The following is a 20,967-nucleotide window of genomic DNA, read 5'->3' on the forward strand; positions in this document are numbered from 1 at the left end:
AAGCTTCAGCCAAACGCACAGGCACCATCCTATAGCCAACATACATTTGGTGTAGCAGACCAGTAGCTGATGGACAGGGTGAGCCAGAAGCATCATTTTTAAAATATAAGATACATGAGAACACTGCTGTATATATCTCCTTCAAACCACACTCTTCAACAGGCTTCCTCAACCTTGGCCCTCCAGATGTTTTTGGCCTACAACTCCCATGATCCCTGGCTAGCAGGACCAGTCAGGGATGATGGGAATTGTAGTCTCAAAACATCTGGAGGGCCGAGGTTGAGCAAGCCTGCTCTACAATAAAGCTGATGAACAGCTTTTTCATTGATGTTTCAACTGTTAGAAAGCAAGTATAGCTCAACAGTATTTTACTGAGAACCCTTCCCTTACTGGAGTATTGGGGAACTGGTGGCCTTTCAGCTGTTTTTGTTTGTTTGGTTGGTTGGTTGGGTTTTTGCTACCCGACCACGTTAGCTGGGAATAATGGGAGTTTGGAATCCCAACATCATCCTAAATGCAATTCCACCTCTGCCCCAGTGCTACACAGATACCACCACTCATGCAGAACTCATACCGAGATATAAAAACTGGAAGGCAGCATGAGGCAGGAGCAATCAGCTGGGAAAGGTTAGTATTGAAAAACAGCTGGTCTAGACCTAAGTGGCATAATCACAAGTCACAGCTCATGTTTGGTTATTTTGATTTGGGACTGCAGAATTTTAGTACTACCCTCGATTGTTTTCTACTGTTTGTCATCCACTGGCACAGTGGTACAAGTTAAGGAACAGCTACACCCTCTGAATTACCGGATGAGATAATTCTGCGACTAGATGCTCTTGACCAGGCCCCCAAACCCAGACTTCCATTAATTCTATGTTCTCTAACTGTTTTCGGCTTTTCCCAACTTTTTCACACCTTTCCCCTCAAGTGATAAGTATTTAAATGCTCCTACCCGATACTATCTTTTGATCTTTTGACTTCCCACCATTTATATTCATTTAAAAACACTTTTCAGAAACCTTATCAGAATAGAACTGTCGTATTCTAGAAAATCAGGGTCTTCTTTGGCCACAAATACATGAAGCATTCCAAACACATTAGGATATTTGCAAACTGCCTGTAAAATGGCACTTGTGCACATTCAGCTTTATGCACTTGGCAATAAAAAAGAAAAAGAAAAAAGAAACAGAAAAGGGGTGGGCATAAAGGGGGAAAAGACTTGGGCAACCCCCCCCCCAACTGAACACAATGTGACTATACACAATTTTGGCTTCACACGCTAACCCCGGAACATAACCCCATATAAGTTGAGTCTCGCCTGTATGTATATATGAAAGGCTCATATTTATATTTATTCTCCAGTTAATACAGATGGCCCCCTCAAAGCCACAACTTTATTCCTATACACCATATGTATAATCTGATGACACACAAAAGACCAAATTTAAAACAGTGGGGGGAACTTATTTCTGGTGTAGAAAGCGGATGCTACTGGGAGAAATTAAGATGGAAGATTGGCCCAAGATTGATTAAATAAAGGTTGATTAAATAAATTTGCTGAGGTGGAGTGGGGAAAATAAAAGTCTGAAGCAGAAGCGAATTCAGCCACCTACATGCAAAAGCTACCACCAGTCTTAGCAGACTTATCTCATTAAAACCTCAAAAATGCTCAGTGCTGTTAGTAAACAGATTAGTTAGCATGTACAATTTATAAGCTCTCTAAAGAGGGTTGTTGTAGAGGCATTTTATTTATTTAGATGGTTGAAAACAGATTATTTAGATGTGGTGTACAACAAAAGGGGGAAAAAACCAAATCCGCTGTTTTCCCACATAACCCTATCTTTTTGCCAATTCTTTCCACTTTCAGAGAACACTCTACTAGAAGCCATTACATTTCTCCTCAATTATTAACACTATACTGAGTTAACCACAGTTGGAGAAGCTGGGTCTCGGCTGCCATGTTACATTCAGACATACAACAGGCAGTGGCGCTAGAAGATAGCGAAAAACCGTTACTGCTCATCTCATTCAATACTCTCAGCTCTCTTGAAAGACAGCCAGTTCCAATACATTCTCATCAATTGCTGCCCATCTTTGCCTTGGGGTACAGTGTGCACCCTGGGACGCTGCTGCATTCCACTGCTTCCTTGGTTTAGTCTCAAAATGTCCATATGTTGCCATTGACAGCTGTGAACTTAAGCCTTAACTTCAGGAGTTGTGCTGTAGATGGAATCTGAGTTTTCAGAGCCAAGGTCTTCTGCCGAGACAAGAAAGGAAACACCAACATAATTATTTTTCAGCAGGCAGATAAATTCATCTACGTTATTCAAGCATTCTGTCACACAATTATTTCAGGAACTCTGTTTATCTATACTTAACTAAGAGCATTGCACTCATTAAGTGTGCAACCCAATCATGGCTCTAGCAATGCTGTTTTGGCCACATTAGCAGCATCTGGTACATACTTGTCCCCATTCACTGTTAAAATGGAGGGAAAGTTCCCTGCTATGACTTCTAGATAACCTTTGGAGCCATCGCAGATCACAAGGAGCTAGCTGCTTCTCTGCTGCCACACACTTCCCCAAAGGGTCTCCCTTGCACTCTTTCACTTGGTTTTTGAAGTTCCTGAAACTACACGGCCAAGCATGGGGTAGGGGGTATGGACCACTACTTTGCAGTGCTTGAACATTGGTTCCTATTCCACACCCACAACACACTTCCCCCCCCCCCCAACTGACTTAACACACTACAACGTAAAAACATATGTTGAGGCAATTATCTAAATTACCCAGCACAGCTGTCAGCTCATTACCTAGGTCTTCCTCCGCAGTTCCTGGAAGGTTGGCCTTTGATTTCGCCAGCTCTACACCTTCTTCTTCTACAGGGAAAGAAAACATTTCGTATGCTCAAACATGCCAAACTTTGTTGTAAAAAGTGTAAATGTCTGATGCAGAAATGCAGGAATTCTGCAATTCACCAAGCAAATGGCATCACTGCTTTTCTGTATTTGTTGTATTCACCAGTGTGCTTTTCCATTATACAAATATTATGCTTTATGAGCCAATTTCAAGTAATAATAATAATAATTTATTATTTGTACCCCGCCCATCTGGCTGGGTCTCCCCAGCCACTCTGGGCGGCTTCCACCAAACATTAAAATACATTTAAAATATCACAGTTTAAAAACTTCCCTAAACTGACGTGATCAAAAGGTGGCTTGGCGTCCTCTTCCAATTTTGGAAGGCCAACAGCAGCAAAAATAAATAAAAATCAGGAACTAAAGTGAAGTATGTACACTTCTAAGGTAGTATAGCTTTGTCCGAGCTGCCACCCTCTTCCTCAAGATGGCTTGTGTGGGCTCACAGCAATCTACGCTGATCCATAACACACACAAAAACCAACCAAAGAGAAAACTAAATGTTAAGCAGGAAGATTAAGCTCTATCTAGCCTTCTTACCCACAAGTCTGTTGTGTGGGCAGATTTGTTTCATTCTTTGGTGTAGAGGAGCGCACACCATGTAAGCCCACACCTGCTGTATAAACAGGGACAGTCCAGAGGTTTACCACCTAGGCCTTAACTGGTAACAGTTAAAATAGATGTTCTGCTGGTATGCAATTCAGTAAGATGCCACCAAGCTATTCAAGTAACTGAGTAAGATTATTATTACGATAAAACTGCATTGAAAATATTAGCTTCTTGGATTTAACAGTGCACTTTTGTTACATCAGTACTTACCAGGGATCACACATTTCCAGAGACCATATGTTTTCCCGACTGTTGTCTGCCACAGTCTTAGCGTTCCATCCTCAGAGCCACTAGAATACAACTCTCCGTCTGGGCTAAATCTGACGCAGTGAATAGGCCCGAAGTGCCCCTTGTAAGATTCTGCAGGGAAATGACAAATCAATGAATTTCCAGGCAACAAGGAATGCATGTGCTTTAACATGTAGGCTTAGGAATTCAGGAAGAAAAATGTCTTGGTTCCTTAGCAGTTGGGTTTTGTAAATGAATTTACCGGTCCAAGGCATAGGATGACAGTAATGAGGCCCCAACTGGGGATGTGACACTGCAGCAACCACAAAGTTTCCTTGAACATTTTACTCTCAGCATGGGAACATCAAAAAGAACTGCCTGCAGCTATTGGAGGGTCACTAGAATCAGAAACTCAAGCTTCAATCTGGGCACTTGCTTAGCTTGAGACATTCCTTACCCAACAGCTATGCGCAGAAGACCTGCAAGGGCAAACATTAGAAAGCTAAAAAGTTCCCAGAACATGAATAATTCTTAGTCAACACTTGAGCCATTTTGCAAGCCCTTAGATTTCATTTCCCCTTGGCCTGGCTACATGCCTCCTACTGCACTCTTGGTCAGAAGTTGTTGCCAGTGAATGTACTTCTTTTGGGTTTCCCTTACCTCCCCACTAAATAGTATGCATAGGGTTCCCCCCGTTCCTCTTGCACCCCGTTCCTTCCAGCCAGCACTGAATAAAAGACGTGAGTGTAAGGAAAGACCAACTTGGGAGGGAACGATTGGGAAGTAACAAGAGATGGTTGCACATCATTTTTGTCTCTTTGGGAAGACTGATCAACTTTGGTTATCTTACAGTCAAGGTCAAATTTAACTAATTCTATTAAAGCCTGCTGTTCTGACTGAAGTGCAATGACAATCTGAGGAAGTTTGTGAAAGTGAGCCTGCACACAGACCAAGAGAAGTAAAATGAAATGTGGCTTTATAACAATGGCTTAGGAAGTTACCGTCTCTTTGTTATACTGATCGTGAGAAAACCTGAAGGCTCCAACCTTTGGAATGACCAGTTAAGCAGGTTTTATATTTTAACAAGAATGCAAATGATAAAAACCATGTTCTGGAACGTACCTAGTTCTTCACCAGTATTATAATCGTATTTATAAAGTTTAAAGTCCTCGCCACCCGCAACTAGACATTCTTTCTCAGGGTGAAGGGATGCAGAATTAATTGTTGCAGGAGCCTCAAAGGATTTAATCTGTTCCAGACTAAAGAAGGGAAGGAAAAGGCATTAAAAGCTAGAACTGGACTCTCCACAGAACCATATACCAATGCATTAAAAAAAACCAAACTCACAAAAGGTGGAATTCCATATACTGTAGAGAACTTTCACCCACTTACTAGGCCAGGGTCTTGTCAGATTACTTAATGATTTTTGTGCCTGTTCTAGCAATAGTAATGTTTTGTGCTAGTTGTTGTATGGCTGCATTGCAGGTATATTACCAGGCCTTTAATTGACTGATTTTAGGGCCACTCTCATTTTAGGTGTTTTTAGTGCTTTGTGTTTACCCTGTTGTGTTTTTGCTATGTTTATGTTTTGGCAGCAGGTTCAGAAATAATGGTTAAAAAGCAAAGTAAGCTTTAAAATTAAGTAAGATGAAACCATTTCACCCACAGGGAAAAAAACCCAAGAAGTTGTGAAAGTTTTCCAATCTGAATGATGATCTGCATGTCCTTAATCAAAACTACAGAGACTTTCTTCAGGATCCAAAGAACTAAGGATTACATACAATGCTAGTTCTCAGAGCAGACTCATGGAAATTAATGGCCATGACTAACCTGGGTTGATTAATTTCAATGGGACTCCTCTGAAAAGACCTTAGTTGGATAAAACAAAGTACAGTATTTCTGAAGGGATATATATTAGATCTAGTATGGCAATATACTGGGACGCAGGTGGCGCTGTGGGTTAAACCACAGAGCCTAAGGCTTGCTGATCAGAAGGTCAGTGGTTCGAATCCCTGCAATGGGGTGAAATCCCGTTGCTCAGTCCTAGCACCTGCCAACCTAGCAGTTCGAGAGCACGTCAAAGTGCAAGTAGATAAATAGGTACTGCTCTGGCGGGAAGGTAAACGGCGTTTCCATGTGCTGCTCTGGTTCGCCAGAAGCGGCTTAGTCATGCTGGCCACATGACCCAGAAGCTGTACACCAGCTCCCTTGGCCAATAAAGCGAGATGAGCGCCGCAACCCCAGAGTTGTCCGCGACTGGACTTAATGGTCAGGGGTCCCTTTACCTTTACCTGGCAATATACACACACTTCTCATCAGTTTACGCTACTCCAAAAAAGTTTCCAATTAAGTTTGTTTCTTTCAAAACTAACCACATTAAAAACTCAACTTACGTTTCTGCACTGTGGAACGCAATTGTTTTTCCATATGTGATTACTATTATCTCCCCTTCTGGAATATATTCCATACTGCTGACAGACATAGCAACATTTATTGCCTTCACTTCTGTGTATGTATTTCTGTCCCAGAGTCTGCATCAGAGACACAAAGGTAAAAATCTGTTTAGCTTATACAAGACCAGCACCATAGGTTAGATCTCCAAAGCCCTTATGGACTGCATGCTTCCCTGCACTGTCATCACCTCCCCCAAGACATTTACAGTATGGCTTAAAAGCATTTCATGGTTTCCCTCCCAAGAAGTTCTGTGATTCTTCTTGCTTCTCAGCCTGGCAAACAAATTGCAGCTTTTTATGCACTTAAGCATTGTATACCTTATGTAAATCCAGCAATATTTAAGCCTGTCCTTTCCTGGTGCAGAGGACTGTATTGTGAGACATATACTCTGCTGGATAACTTAGTCAATAGAGCATGAGACTCTTAATCTCAGGGTTGTGAGTTTGAGCCCCACACTGGTGGGGGGGGGGGGAATCCTGCACTGCAGGGGGTTGGACTAGATGACTCTTACGACCCTTTCAGCTCTATAACTCTATGGTTCTATGACAGTGCACACTAGCTGAAAAGCTAATTTATATATATTTGAATTCAAAAGAGGGCCCTATAATGAACACCAATTCCAGAAACACGTAAGGCAGCTCTGGTGGAAGGGAGATATTTTTTCCTTCCTACCTGACAGTTTTGTCATCTGCTGAAAGGATCTGTCTGTCATCACTGCTCCACAGAGCCTTTTTAATCCCAGACGTGTGGCCGCTGACGATTTGAGGGTCTAAACAGAAGGGAAAATACTGTGTTATTTCAAAAAATCTCTTCTAGCCATGCACATTATCAAGGTAGTTTTCTCAACATGACTTACAATCAATACCAAGCAGATTTACTGAGAGAATAGTGGCAATACAAGTAAGCACTACACATGAGATATTTTATTTCCCTACATATAGGGATTAGCGACTGACTGGTAGTTACTTAAGATTTTTCAAATTCAGGGTTTCTTGAGGAATGATTTTCTGAGCACCCTGTCCACATCCTCAAGACTTACTAGCTGAAACTCACCCAACACAACAGGGCGAGACAGTGCTCTGGACACCCTTTGAGATTCATCTGCTACAACAGCATAGTCAAGATTCCGGCTGATGCAACAAGTATGTTCTCAAAATGCTTTGCATACAAGTCACAGTGAGCTACAGTCGGTTCCACCACCTCTTTCGGACCATACTGTGAAAAGATCCACACTACCCGGAAAAGCTCTGCTGGACATCATAACGAGGAGGCAACGGAAGAAGCAACGTATACTTTCTTTGCTGCCTTCACTGCCACGTACAGCAGGGTGTGAGGACTAGTAAGTAAGGATGTGCCATTACCCAACCCCAATCCCTAATGCAGCCTGGAAATCCAAAGCACACTTTCTTTTTGGGGGGTGGGAAGTTGGGAGTGCTTTGCAAGGAAAGGTAACCGCTTGCAAAAGGCAGCTTTCTCCCTCTCCCGTTTCAGGAAAGAAAAAGTGTTTCCTTCGTTACCTTTACTGGCAAAAATGGCTTGTCTCTTCCTCCCATCCCCATCGCTTCTGCACACCCCACACAAGTATTTTGACAAATGGGTGGGACACCCACCTGTCAAACATGTGACATAACAATGGGATTGACAGCTGGGTTGTTCTGCCCACCTGTCAAAGCTGGTCTGCGAAGAGGCACCTCAACCCTGAAATAGTGTAACCGAATGCAAAAGAATTTCAAAAAGAAATTATAATAATTAGTTTCACCTACTAATAGTAAAAACCCACCTGCCTCTGGCTTGCTTAAGTCATAGATACGCAACAGTTTATCTTGCCCACCTGTCAGCAGGTAATTGCTGTCCTAGAACAGAAAACGAAAGCCATTGTAATATTATATTAAACATAACTACTTTTAGAAACTGGTTTTTAAAATCAGTACTATTAAATAAAATAATGATACTATTTATCATTATTTTATTTAATACTAATAAAATCAAACACAGGAAAACAAAGGCAGGCATTCAACCCTGAAACAAAGACATTTAGTGTCTGTGTTACCTGAGTAAAGTCCACAGATTTGACAATGTGCTTGTGGGCTAAGGTGATTATTTCATCTCCTGAAACACCATCCCACACTTTGCTGAAAGGAAAAAACATAGCTATTGATATGATATATTCCAGATTTGAAATAATGCTTTTACACAGCTCTTAAAGATTTGTTACACCGGGTGGGGGGGGGGGGGGGGAGAGGGAGGGAGGGAGGGAGAGAGAGAGAGAGAGAGAGAGAGAGAGAGAGAGAGATTCAAGTACATTAAGTGAGCTGGAAATGTAGTAGTAAATAACAGGGTAGGTTTTGGAGTTAGACAAGACTTTCGCTTACGCAGTGAAATCTGCAGCTGCTGTAGCAGCTTTAGTGGCATCTTTATTCAAAGTGGCACCCCAGACAGCTCCTTTGTGACCCAGAAATGTTCCAATCCAATCTCCTGTGTCACCCTGGCGAAGCATAGGCTTCCCATCTAGACAAAAAGAAAAAAAGTAAAACATAGTTTAGTTTATCAACCAACAATCTATATCAAATAATCATACAAAGAGTATCTGTGAAATTAGGATTCAGGAGATTATCCAGCAAGAGGTTTGGGCAAAACCCACTGTAGCTTCCTTGGTCATCTATGTCACTATTCTCCTCTACGAACTTCACCCATGAAAGAACACTTGCTTTTACACAACCACTTATTTACAGAAGGGAAAAAGAAGGCAAGATCATGTGGAGGACTGACAATTCATATTCCACTTCTGCTCTAAATAAATGTTCAGGTGGTAAATCAGAGGTTGAAGGTAGGTTATTCCAAGATGATGGATCATACCTACTACCTCTCAGTTGCTGGGGCGGGGGGGAATCACCTATGATCTTTTCAGGCAGCACTGCAAGTAAGTTTATGGAAATGTTTGGAAACTTGTCTCTTTTCTCAGGTTGACAGATTCAATATAGTTTTATATGTGCAGAGTGGAGAGGGGAGTAACCAGGAAATTCTGCTCCATTCGCCCCAACAAATCCTGATGGTTTTGCCTGTCTGCTTGCAAGAGCGCCAAACAAAAAAGTTAATTGAAAGGCCACAATCTATTACAGGATTTAGGGGTGTTTCAAGCTCAATTAAGCATGTTTAATCCAGCACTGAATGGTGGCTCAAGTGCCCAGTGTATAATGGATATGCATGTAATTTTTATACAGCATAACTAATTTACACCATAATGGAACTAATACATCAACAATATTTGGAAGGCTCTGGTGGCCCTTGCATCATTTAACAGTGTAACAATAAACTTTAACGACTCAAGGCATTAGACACAGCTTTCCCAGACAATACCCTATCCAGGCACTGGCCAGCTTGACTTCAGCAATGTTTCTGAATGATTTAGTCAAGATTCCTGCATCACAGGGGGTTGGACTAGATGATCCTAGGAATTCCTTCAACTCTAAAATTCTATGATTCTATGACCAGAACCGTGACATGCATATAGTTAAATATTAGGCACAGACACATTATGTGCCAACAGATAAATAAAGTTACTTAAAAAATGGCTTATTATCATCTCCATAATACCATCTACGTTCTTTACAAACACCAGCTTCAACAGGTCTCTACTCTCAAGGGCCTTACAATATGTAAATAGAAACAACAGAGGAAAGGGAATAAAGGGAAAGCAGCTACAAAGAGTGTGTGGAAGCATTATTATTTACACACACTCCAGCTTAACAGCTTTCCCTGTGAAGGATGCATCTTAAGCACAGACATAACTTGGAGGACCCACTTCTTAAATACTAACACAACATGGCATTTGGGCAAGGAGGCTGTTCCCAAAGCTTTCCCAGAAAAGTAGTATGGCCACAGACAAGGCAGGAAAAGGAGGACAGGGGAGGGGATTTGCTTTCATTAAAAATAAGTTTCCTTGCATCCATTTTGGTTCAATGTGCCTTATACCCAAGATAAAGTATAAACCGCTGCGGTATTGTTCCAGTAATGTTTGATTCAACACTTATAGACTCACAGGATTGTAGTCAGAAAGGGCTCTAGAGGGCCACCTAATCCAACCCAGTGCAACGCAGGAATGTTTTTGCCCAGCATGAGGCTCGAACCCACAATACTGTGATTAACAGCCTCATGTAGGTGTCTACAGATATTCTGGGGTTTTTTGGCAAGTCAAGCAGCATAAAAGAAAGATAGGACTGTAGACACAACCAGGCACGAAGGTTTGTTAAGAAAGATTCTGTTCCCGGATCTGAAGGCTCCCATAAGCAGAAGATTGCTAGCATATTAATATTATTATTCATATATATTATTATTAATGGAATTTGTACACCGCTCTTCATCCATAGATCTCAGGGCGGTTCGCAGCCTAATTTTCCGAATACCTGTACATAAAAACTTTTGTTGTTGTAAAAACTTCATTATTATTATTATTATTATTATTATTGAAACAGGCGAGAGGGAGAGAGAATTCGCAGTATTATTTCCATGCCTGCCACCCACCGACCCCTCGCAAATACGCCCCCGCTGGCCCCTCGCCTCACCCTTGCAGGCGCTGATGAGGAAGTACCCGTAGGGGGTGATGCCGCTGAAGGCCAAATCCACCACAGGCCGCGTGTGGCCGGAGCACGTCAGCGGGGTCTGTCTCATCGCCATGGCGGCGGCGGCGGCGGCGGCGTGAGGGAAGGAGAAGCGGGGGAAGAGGACGAGGAGGGAGACGCGAGGAAGGGAGAGGGGAGAAAAGAGGCCGCGGCAGGGACGGAGAAAGCGGCCACGCCGGGGAAACGCCGCTCGCCCACAGCCACGCGCAACGCTCTGGCCGCCAAGGGAAGGAGGGATAAGACGGCGCCGGCGCCGGAAGCGACGTCGTCAGAAAAGGCCGCTGCCGGAAGTCCGCGCCCAGGTCGAAGGAAACCATAGCGACGCTTGCGGTTTCGCCCTAGAGCACCATAGAGTTTCGGGGATGGAGCGGCGCTCCTGCTCTCTTTATTTGTGGAAGTTCTGGGTAGATAAATATATAAATTATCGCGAACGGGAAGGGTATCTGAAGAAGTGTGCATGCACACGAAAACTGGCTGGAACATATTATTATTATTATTAAAAACACTAAATACATAAATAATTCTCAAGGGCAGCTTAACATGAAAAGAAAATGCAAAAGCAATTAAAATACCAGTTAAAGGTGGTTGGGGGGCGGGTCAAGGTAAGACTGGAGAGAACCCAGGGTGAAATCCCTGCTCAGCTGTGAACCTCACAAAGCAGCGTTGAGCCGCTTGCTTTATCTCAGCCTAACCTACATCATAGGAAATTTTTTTTAAAAAAAAAATCCTTCCAGTAGCACCTTAGAGACGATAGAATCATAGAGTTGGAAGAGACCACAAGGGCCATGCAGTCCAACCCCCTGCCAAGCAGGAAACACCATCAAAGCATTCCTGACAGATGGCTGTCAAGCCTCTGCTTAAAGACCTTCAAAGAAGGAGACTCCACCACACTCCTTGGCAGCAAATTCCACTGCCGAACAGCTCTCACTGTCAGGAAGTTCTTCCTAATGTTTAGGTGGAATCTTCTTTCTTGTAGTTTGAGTCCATTGCCCCATGTCCGCTTCTCTGGAGCAGCAGAAAACAAACTTTCTACCTCCTCCATATGACATCCTTTTATATATTTGAACATGGCTATCATATCACCCCTCAACCTTCTCTTCTCCAGGCTAAACATACCCAGCTCCCTAAACCGTTCCTCATAAGGCATCGTTTCCAGACCTTTGACCATTTTGGTTGCCCTCCTCTGGACACGTTCCAGCTTGTCAGTATCATTCTTGAACTGTGGTGCCCAGAACTGGACACAGTATTCCAGGTGAGGTCTGACCAGAGCGGAATACAGTGGTACTATTACTTCCCTTGATCTAGATGCTATACTCCTATTGATGCAGCCCAGAATTGCATTGGCTTTTTTAGCTGCTGCATCATACTGTTGACTCATGTCAACTTTATGGTCTACCAAGACTCCTAGATCTTTTTCACATGTACTGCTCTCAAACCAGGTGTCACCCATCCTGTATTTGTGCCTTTCATTTTCTTTGCCCAAGTGTAGTACTTTACATTTCTCCCTGTTAAAATTCATCTTGTTTGCTTCGGCCCAGTTCTCTAATCTGTTAAGGTCATTCTGAAGTGTGATCCTGTCCTCTGGGGTATTAGCCACCCCTCCCAATTTGGTGTAATCTGCAAACTTGATCAGGATGCCCTCAAGCCCATCATCCAAGTCATTGATAAAGATGTTGAATAAGACTGGGCCCAAGACAGAACCCTGTGGCCCCCCACTAGTCACTTCTCTCCAGGATGGAGAGGAGCCGTTAATGAGTACCCTTTGGGTTCGGTCAGTCAGCCAGTTACAAATCCACTGAATGGTAGCATTGTCTAGCCCGCATTTTACCAGCTTCTTTACAAGAATATCATGGGGCACCTTGTCAAAGGCCTTGCTGAAATCAAGATATGCTACATCCTGATTTCAGCAAGGCCCTTGACCAACTAAGTTTGTTCTTGGTATGAGCTTTCGTGTGCATGCACACTTCTGCTCATACCAAGAACAAACTTAGTTGGTCTCTAAGGTGCTACTGGAATGAATTTTTTTATTTTTTGTTTTGTTTTGACTATGGCAGACGAACAAGGCTAGCTACCTGTAACTATATCATAGGGTTTTTGTGAGCGTACAACATAGACTAAAATTCTAAAGCAGCTGGGCCTGGGGTTTTTGTTGTTGTTGTTGTTTTGTTTTGTGTTACTTTCCCCAAGTCACAAAGTACTGTATTCACATTCTCACAACACCTTTGTATGTTGATTGGGCCAGGTTGATCATTGCGGGTTTTGGGGAGGATTGTTGTTATTTTAAATGAGAAATGTAACCAAATGATTGTGGCTGCACTGTTATGCCCAGCTTCCAGGGAGTAAGTACCATATATACTTGAGTATAAGCCTAGTTTTTCAGCACATTTTTTGTGCTGAAAAAGCTGCCCTCGGCTTATACTCGAGTGAGGCAGGTGGTGAGCCCTTTCTCTCCGCTCGAGTGAGCCCTTTCTCTCCGCTCGTGCCGCCACCCGCTCTCCCCAGTCAACCATTCCTTAAGAAGTGTACAAGAACGGCAGTTATTTACTCTCCCCAGGCAGCTTGTTCCATTCCTGAACTGCTCGCATAAATGCAAACTTGGCAAAGGAGGAAGAGGAAGGAGCAGCCCAAAGGGCTGCTTTTGGGCTGCTCCTTCCTCTTCCTCCTCCACAGCGGCAAAGGTGAACCGGCTTATACTCGAGTCAATAAGTTTTCCCAGGTTTTTGTAGGAAAATTAGGTGCCTCGGTTTATATTCGGGTCGGCTTATACTCGGGTATATACGGTACTTCTGAGCATAGCAGGTGTCTTCACCCTTTAAAGACCTAGGACCCAGCGCCCCGAGAGCCTCTGATTGATTTATTCAAAAAATAAATAAATAACTCAAACATGCATTTTGGGAGCCCATTTCTTAATCTTTCACCATTTATTTGCATAGGTTGTGACCTACCTTGGATCAGGCCACAACCTACTGGTTGGGTCCCCAGCCCTGCCAGTTGAAGTCTAGTGATGTATAGCATTGCATGGTGAATAAGTAAACAGATTCATTTAATCTTATCACTACCCATTTATCTATTATTTCATTCAAGGGGAGGACATTTCAATCCGCTTCAAGTCCCACCCCCACCCCGCTTCAGCCTCTTGACAAATGCAATCTATTTTTGTTGATTTCAAGTGCCATCTGAGAATTGTGTCTGACTTAATTAGTGGAGCTGTCTTCTTAAATTTTTAAAAGGCCCTTGGGTTGACTATTATGGAAAACTGTGTGGTGCAGCCTCCGAGAGAGAAAAGAATAAAATCCAAGGTCGGCAAAGCTGACTTTGTAGGAAAACTTGAAGTAAGCAGTGCAAACTGTGCAGCCTGAACAGCAGTGGTAATGCAGAGCAAGCTGGGTGCTCCTCAGGAAAGTTTGATTTGATTATTCCCACCAGTTGGCTTGTAATTTAATTTTCTGTGCAAATGGCCTACAATTTGCCCTGTAGGCAAAGCAGCCATATGATATCCAGTTGGGGAGATATAAACCACCTAATAGTCAAAGGAAAGTCATAAATAATATCGGAAGCACAAATGGAAAGACAGAGCCCTGGAGATAACAGGCTCATTGACATTGTGCTGTAGTAAAAACGATGCCTACCTGGCTGCTTTAAACATACAGTATTAAAAATCATTCATTCATTGCATTTATACCCCATCTTTCCTCCTAAACAGCTCAAGGCGGGGTAATAGTTCTCCCTATTTTTTTCCTCACAACAACCCTGTGAGGTAGGTTAAGCTGAGAGACTGTGACTGACCCAAGGTCACCCAGTGAGTATCATGACCGGGTTGGGCTTTGAACTCTCACCTCCCAGGTTTTAGTCCAACAATCTACCTACTACACCACACTGGCTCTAGTGATACTATTGCTGCCTGGTGTTTTATACAACTTCTCTTCATAACTTTATAAACAACTGTAGAGACTTAACGCCTGATGCAGAAAAGGACAAGGTTGTGTTGCTAGTAATGGGGCAGAGGTGCTTACCTCACATCCCAGTTGGTGAGTCCCTGCTTCTTACTGGGAGGGGCAAGTTTGGTGTGGTGCAAACACACCAGCAGAGCCAATCCAATGCTGCTGGTGGTGGATGCCTCACCCCTCTCCTCCCCAGTAAGCAGCAGCGACTCACCTGCCGGGAGGTCAGGCAAGCGTCTCCACCCCAAACACTGCTGAGGGTTTCTGTCATAAATAAAGCAAGTAAGTGTGGAAGTGCTGGCAGCTTCTAGGAGCAACAAATGAGAGCTGAGTGCAGGGTGGAGATCATAGCTGTCAAGTTTTGGATTTGAAAATAAGGGATCAGCAGCCTCACCTATCCCAGGGACAGTCACATGGCAGTGGTGGGCGGAGCCAGAAGCAAAAGTGGGTGACACTGGTGTGAACGCGCGCAGTAGGCTCACTGTATTTTGGAAACGCTGCCCGTGGGCTACGACGCCTGTAAGCGCGGGAAATGGCTCCCGCTTGCTTTGAGGCTGCAAGGAGGCGAGGTCTTCCCAGTCCCTGGCCAGCAGGGGGAGGGAGAGGAGCTGCTTCCTTTGAAAAAACGGGAAATTAAAGGGATATAAAAAATAAGGGATAGCAGCGGGAAACTGCTTGAAATAAGGGAGATTCCCGGGGAAAACGGGATACTTGACAGCACTAAAGGTGGACAAACCACCCCAGAAGGAGCACGGCATGTCCCCCAAACCAGAGGAACAACCCTCCCCTATTGCCAATGGGTCTCAAACTCTCAGTAAGTTAGGACTTCCCCTGCAAGACAGGCTCCGGCAGATTGAGTGGAGGAGGCGAACAGTGGGTCCAATGATCAGGAAGGCAGTTTCTGCATGTGCTGTAGAGGGAAGTGAGGGGTTGATGGGGCTCACCAACCTGGGAAGGTACCGTAGCCTATCTAGGAGAAGGAAAACTTTTTTCCTGAACCTCTGCTGCCTTGTGGGCTATCTTCAGGAGAAGAAAAGACAAGGGAGTAAATCCAACACAAATCCCTAATGATTAGCTGACGCCTTGCATGCTGCTGCCAAACATATTGTCCTGCTTTCCTTTGGAACACATCAGTGAGGCCCGGGGGAGGGGGCAGGTCTTGATGTCTGGGCAGCCCAGGATCTCCATACGCCCCTGCCCAGGCTTGTGCCCTGCGGAGGTCACTTGCGTGCTGCTAACACAGCGGTTTGTCTTCACCCCCAGATGCACATTCCATTTTCTCTCGACCAACTATTGGTCTTGTGCGCTCAATCTGCCAGAGCCTGTCTTCCTATGCAGAGGAATTCCCTAACCGAGGGTTTGAGTCCCATCAGCTACCCTCACCTGGTCTAGTCAGCTAGTCGAAGCCATTTCTGGGGTTGGGCTGCTGCTGCATGCTGACAGCTTCTAGGAGCCACAGGTGAGAGCTGAGTAATAGTAATCAATAAAAGACCAAAATAACTCAAAAACAAACTAAACAGGAGCCAAAAGCTTATACTGCAGTGTTTATCCTTGAATACAATGTGCCCATTGCCACTAGATGGAGCTCTACCTATCATGTTGGACACCGATTCGCTTTCTGCTTGGAATCACACAGTTGTATGTTTCTGTTACTCATATGTGATTTATATATTGCATGGTTTAATCCGCTTTGGTTGACCTACTGACCTCTAGACAGGTGCAAGCAGGATAGGAACGAAATGAGGAAATGCTGGATCTTCCATCTCTCTGCTTCACCCGCTTGCTTTATTCTCCTTATTAAAGCAGGTGATCTTTGTCAGCAAGAGTGGAGCTGACAACAACTCATAAGAAGTAACCATTGCATTGTAGGAACCGCCAGCCTTACGTCTGACCTCAAGTCAGCTACTTGGTGATAACACACTGGAGCAGCAGAGCCGCAGGAACATTAATTCACCTAACAGCCAATGCCAAAGGCACTTCAAACAGGAGACGCAAATAGATCTTATGCCTCAAATGTCTCACACCTGGTTTTCATTAAGATGATAAACTTGGTCCTGGGCTGTACCACTTCATAGTGGTAGGGATGTTCATGTGATTGAAAGCTCCCTCATAGCCCAAATTGGGACTTGCAATTGCTGTCAACCGGCTAATTGGCAACGCTTGTAAAGTACTGTTTAACTGCAAATTGCATTGCAACATCAGGTGATTGACAGGTGGGATACCCCACCCAACTGTCAAAGTTGGCCCCCTGGGCAGTGCTGGAGGGTGTGTGTGTGTGTGTGAAGGCAAGTTCTCTAAGCAGAAACTGACTCTCTCCGCAATCAGTCATTGCATACTCTCCAACATTTCTCCAGTCAAAATAGGGAGGTCCTACTCTATAATAATAATAATAATAATAATAATAATAATAATAATAATAATAATAATATTGTTATTTATATCCCACCCATCTGACCATAATAAAACATTAATTTTTTTTTTAAAACTTCCCTATACAGGGCTGCCTTCGGGTGTCTTCTAAAGGTTGTATAGTTACTTATCTCCTTGGCTTGGGGGGTCACATAACTCCTTACCCACCAACATTTCTCTGATGAAAATAGAGACATCCTAAGGAAAAGTGGGAAATTCCAGGATCAAATCAGAAACCTGGTCTGCTTCTGTAAATCCGGGACTATCCCTGGAAATTAGGGACACTTGGAGGAGCTGCCATTAAGCTGTGTCCCATTGCAGTGCTTTTCTTCATGAAACAGAATGGCAGCTATGTATCTAGGAGGGAGAAACTAAAGGAGTACATAGGGGGACACAGCTCAGATAAGAGCCAAAGTGGTTTTCTGTGCTAATAATCCCAGCCGTTGAGAAGCAAGGTGGCCATAAGTCTGGAGAGATGTGCGTGCGCATGTGTGTCAAGAGTCCACACCACTCCCACCCCCCTTTCTGATTTGCGGCCTCCAACTGCTGACCCCGTTCCACTTTGTGAGTTCATTTCGAGGGAGGAACAAGGCGGTTGACGAGAAGCAGGGACGCTCCAAGGATTCAGCGCTGTTGCGTGAGCCTGGTGTGGTGAGAGAAAAGGTCAGGGGAGCCTCATCTGTATTCTGTTCTTGGAGCACAGCCAGAAGAGAGGCACATCAAAGATAAAGCCAGGTCAGCTTGCGGTTTTCTGCTGAAGTCACAGCAAAGGTTAAAGGTATTGCACGATTTCAGCCTCAGTTGGAAAGGGACTAACCCCAAATCTACACCTTACATCAGATTGAGCTGCAGCTTTGTGGTATTGCATCTACATGAATGTGGAATGGCAAACGGTGTAATGGAACACAGGTAGACCCATTGGTTCATGTAGATCAGTATTGTCTACACTGACTGGCAGCAGCTCTCCTGGGTTTCAGACAGGGAATTTCTCCCAGGCCTGCCAGCAAATGCCAGAGATTGAACCTGGGACCTTCTGCATGCAAGATCAATGCTCTGCCACTGAACTACAACCCTGCCCCCTAATGTCCCTTGAAAATGCATACAAAAAGCAACATACTGCACCACTCATGGTGCTACCATCGGCCAAGATCAACGCACATACATGCCAGCCACTTTCTTGACCATCTAGTGCAGGCTTCTTCAACCTCAGCCCTCCAGATGTTTTTGGCCTGCAACTCCCATGATCCCTAGCTAGCAGGACCAGTGGTCAGGGATGATGGGAATTGTAGTCTCAAAACATCTGGAGGGCCGAGGCTGAGGAAGCCTGATGTGGTGTTATGAGAATTCCTGGAGAACTCAAAAGCTTGCCTTAATAAATGCATTGCCACAATATGGTTTTTAAATCAATATGATTCCTATTTTTAAAGAGCCAAGGAGAAAGACAGCAAGTTCTCATGCTGATAAATTGCTTCGATCTGTTCTGCTGATTACAACTCCCCGGTTCCATCTTCTGTAACTTTGCTCCCACACAGCTCCTCCTAACTTGCAGTAATTACTATTCCATGCAGAAGTTGCACTCCAGATTGTTGTGTTCCTTCTCCAGCTTTCCTCAAATAAATAAAACTGACCGCTTCACATTTTACTGCTCGGTAGGTGGATGGAAACTTAGCATGCCTGTGTCTGGTCTCCTCACGTATCAAGACATTATCACAAGAAACCAAAACATAGCAAGAGAAATGTTTTGTCTCCCCCAAAGCCATTTTTTCTTGCATTCCTAGAAATTTCTCAGACATGTGAGATTTTGTTCCAAGGTATGTTGCTTCATGCAATCTTTGGTGGACATTATGGGTTGGATCCATACTTAATTTTGTTGCTGTCAGGTCCCATTGAAATCAGTAGGGAAAATCAGTCCTGAATTTAGACCAATTGATTTTAGTGGGAATAATGCGTGCAAACAGCAGGCTACATGCCTCACCCTACTTCAATGGGAGTAAGCCTCCTTGAATTAAATGGTGGTTACTTTGGAATAGACGTGGTTAGGACTGCACTGGTTTCAACTCACTATAAGCCAAACTAGATGTTGGGTGGTAGAACTGAATCGTAATTCATTTCTGTCTTGCACTCAGCTTCTTTTACAGCTAATTTTCTTCCAGCTTCGGTAAACGTGCCTGAGAAGCTTACTAGGAGAAAATACAGAGCTGGGGAGGCAAAATTCAGAGAAGAAGGGCACACACCCTCCTCAATCACACCCTTTTGTCACAGACCAAACCTCTCACAGGCCCTGCTGTGTACTGTCTTTGAGTTCTCTTGCCAAGCTAGATAACCATACCCCACAAGTGTCCCATAAGAACTGAGACAGCGGCCATTTTGGTTGGCGTGATCTTGTGCGATTTTGAGACATGATTTCCTCCAGGAAAAAAAACCCTTTTTGGGGCCCTGTGATCTTTTGTGGTGCCCCAAAATGCATTTTTGGGCACTATGCCCAGAAAAGCACTTTTTTGTGGGGGGACTATGTAATCAAATCACGTGAGCACGTGGTAGCCAAAATGGCCGCTGTGCTCTCACAATAAAAAAATAGGAGGGTGGTGTCCAGGAAGATGGCATCCAGGATTTGGGTTTCAAAGTGTTGGTGGGTAACATTTGTGTCTTTGGACACCGATGATGTTTCTTGCTTGCCTGTAGGGAAATAATAATTTATTACTTATGCCCCACCCATCTTACTGGTTGCCCCAGCCATTCTGGGCAGTTCTCTGTCCGAAATGCAGCCCTCAGCCTGAAAAGAGGTTCTGCCTCCCCTGGCATATGAGATATTAGCACACACACTGCCTGACTGTTATCCCTCCCAAATCCCCCCTCTAGTTTTGCATCTTCCTAGAAATCCAGGTTTCTACCACCACCCCTTTACAGATGTTCACCCTGAACATGTGAGGACGAAAGATTTTTAGGGTGCCGGGTGCCATATGCTAATTTTTAGTGCTATTTTTCTAGAAAAGGTGCCGGAACTCACCATGAATGCCTCCCTTGTTCTCTTATAATGGCAATAGCGCCCACCTGAGAGGTGCCAAAACTGAATTCTGTTCAGTTCCAGCTAAATGAACCCCTGCTAGTTCTGCCTTTAATGTCCCTGTTAAGTTGTGGGTGGACACAGCAGACGACACAGTGATTTCCAAACAGCTCTTGTTTATTCTCAGGCTGGAACCGAAGTGAGCTGAAGGGCTCAGCAACCTGCTTATATAGAACTCAGCTACAAAGCAACAGTAACAACTTTCTGTAGTTACCCAATCCCTGAACGTCAGTTTACAATCCTTCATTTGCATATGCGGACCTGAGTGAAAACTGCAGCAGGATGAACTATACACACACACCCCTAGTGGCCTAGGGTGAGAACTTCAATACATAACAGTCCCCACATGGTATTTTATCATAGAACTGTAAAGTTGGAAGGGACCTGAGGATCATTTAGTTCAGGCTTCCTCAACCTCAGCCCTCCAAATGCTCTGAGACTACAATTCCCATCATCCCTGACCACTGGTCCTGCTAGCTAGGGATCATGGGAGTCGTATGCCAAAAACATCTGGAGGGCCGAGCTTGAGGAAGCCTGATTTAGTCCAACCCCAGGAATATGTAGCTGTCCCATATGGGGATCAAACCTGCAACCTTGGCATTATCAGCACCATGCTCTAACCAACTGAGTTACCTTGGCTTGCCCCCTGCTCCCCTGGGGTTCCTGCATTGAGTAGAAAGGTCTGCCAGGAGCTAAGCATGTACAGTAAGTGTTTCTAGCTGAATA

At 44.1% G+C, this 20,967-nt stretch overlaps 1 protein-coding gene across 1 annotated transcript; it reads right to left on the bottom strand.

Moving 5' to 3' along the window:
• Nucleotides 1-1,724: 1,724 nt before the first annotated feature.
• STRAP (serine/threonine kinase receptor associated protein) lies at nucleotides 1,725-10,915 on the bottom strand. Its single transcript, XM_033162189.1, has 10 exons — nucleotides 10,771-10,915; nucleotides 8,581-8,716; nucleotides 8,259-8,340; nucleotides 7,989-8,061; nucleotides 6,881-6,977; nucleotides 6,148-6,285; nucleotides 4,877-5,013; nucleotides 3,737-3,886; nucleotides 2,813-2,878; nucleotides 1,725-2,257 (listed from the first exon to the last, which is right to left on the bottom strand). Exons 1-10 carry the CDS (start codon nucleotides 10,880-10,882, stop codon nucleotides 2,196-2,198), a joined length of 1,053 nt encoding a protein of 350 aa, XP_033018080.1. The 5' UTR covers nucleotides 10,883-10,915; the 3' UTR covers nucleotides 1,725-2,195.
• Between the last annotated feature and the right edge of the window lie 10,052 nt (nucleotides 10,916-20,967).

Source organism: Lacerta agilis, chromosome 10 (assembly GCF_009819535.1).
Source record: "Lacerta agilis isolate rLacAgi1 chromosome 10, rLacAgi1.pri, whole genome shotgun sequence".
NCBI lineage: Eukaryota > Metazoa > Chordata > Lepidosauria > Squamata > Lacertidae > Lacerta > Lacerta agilis.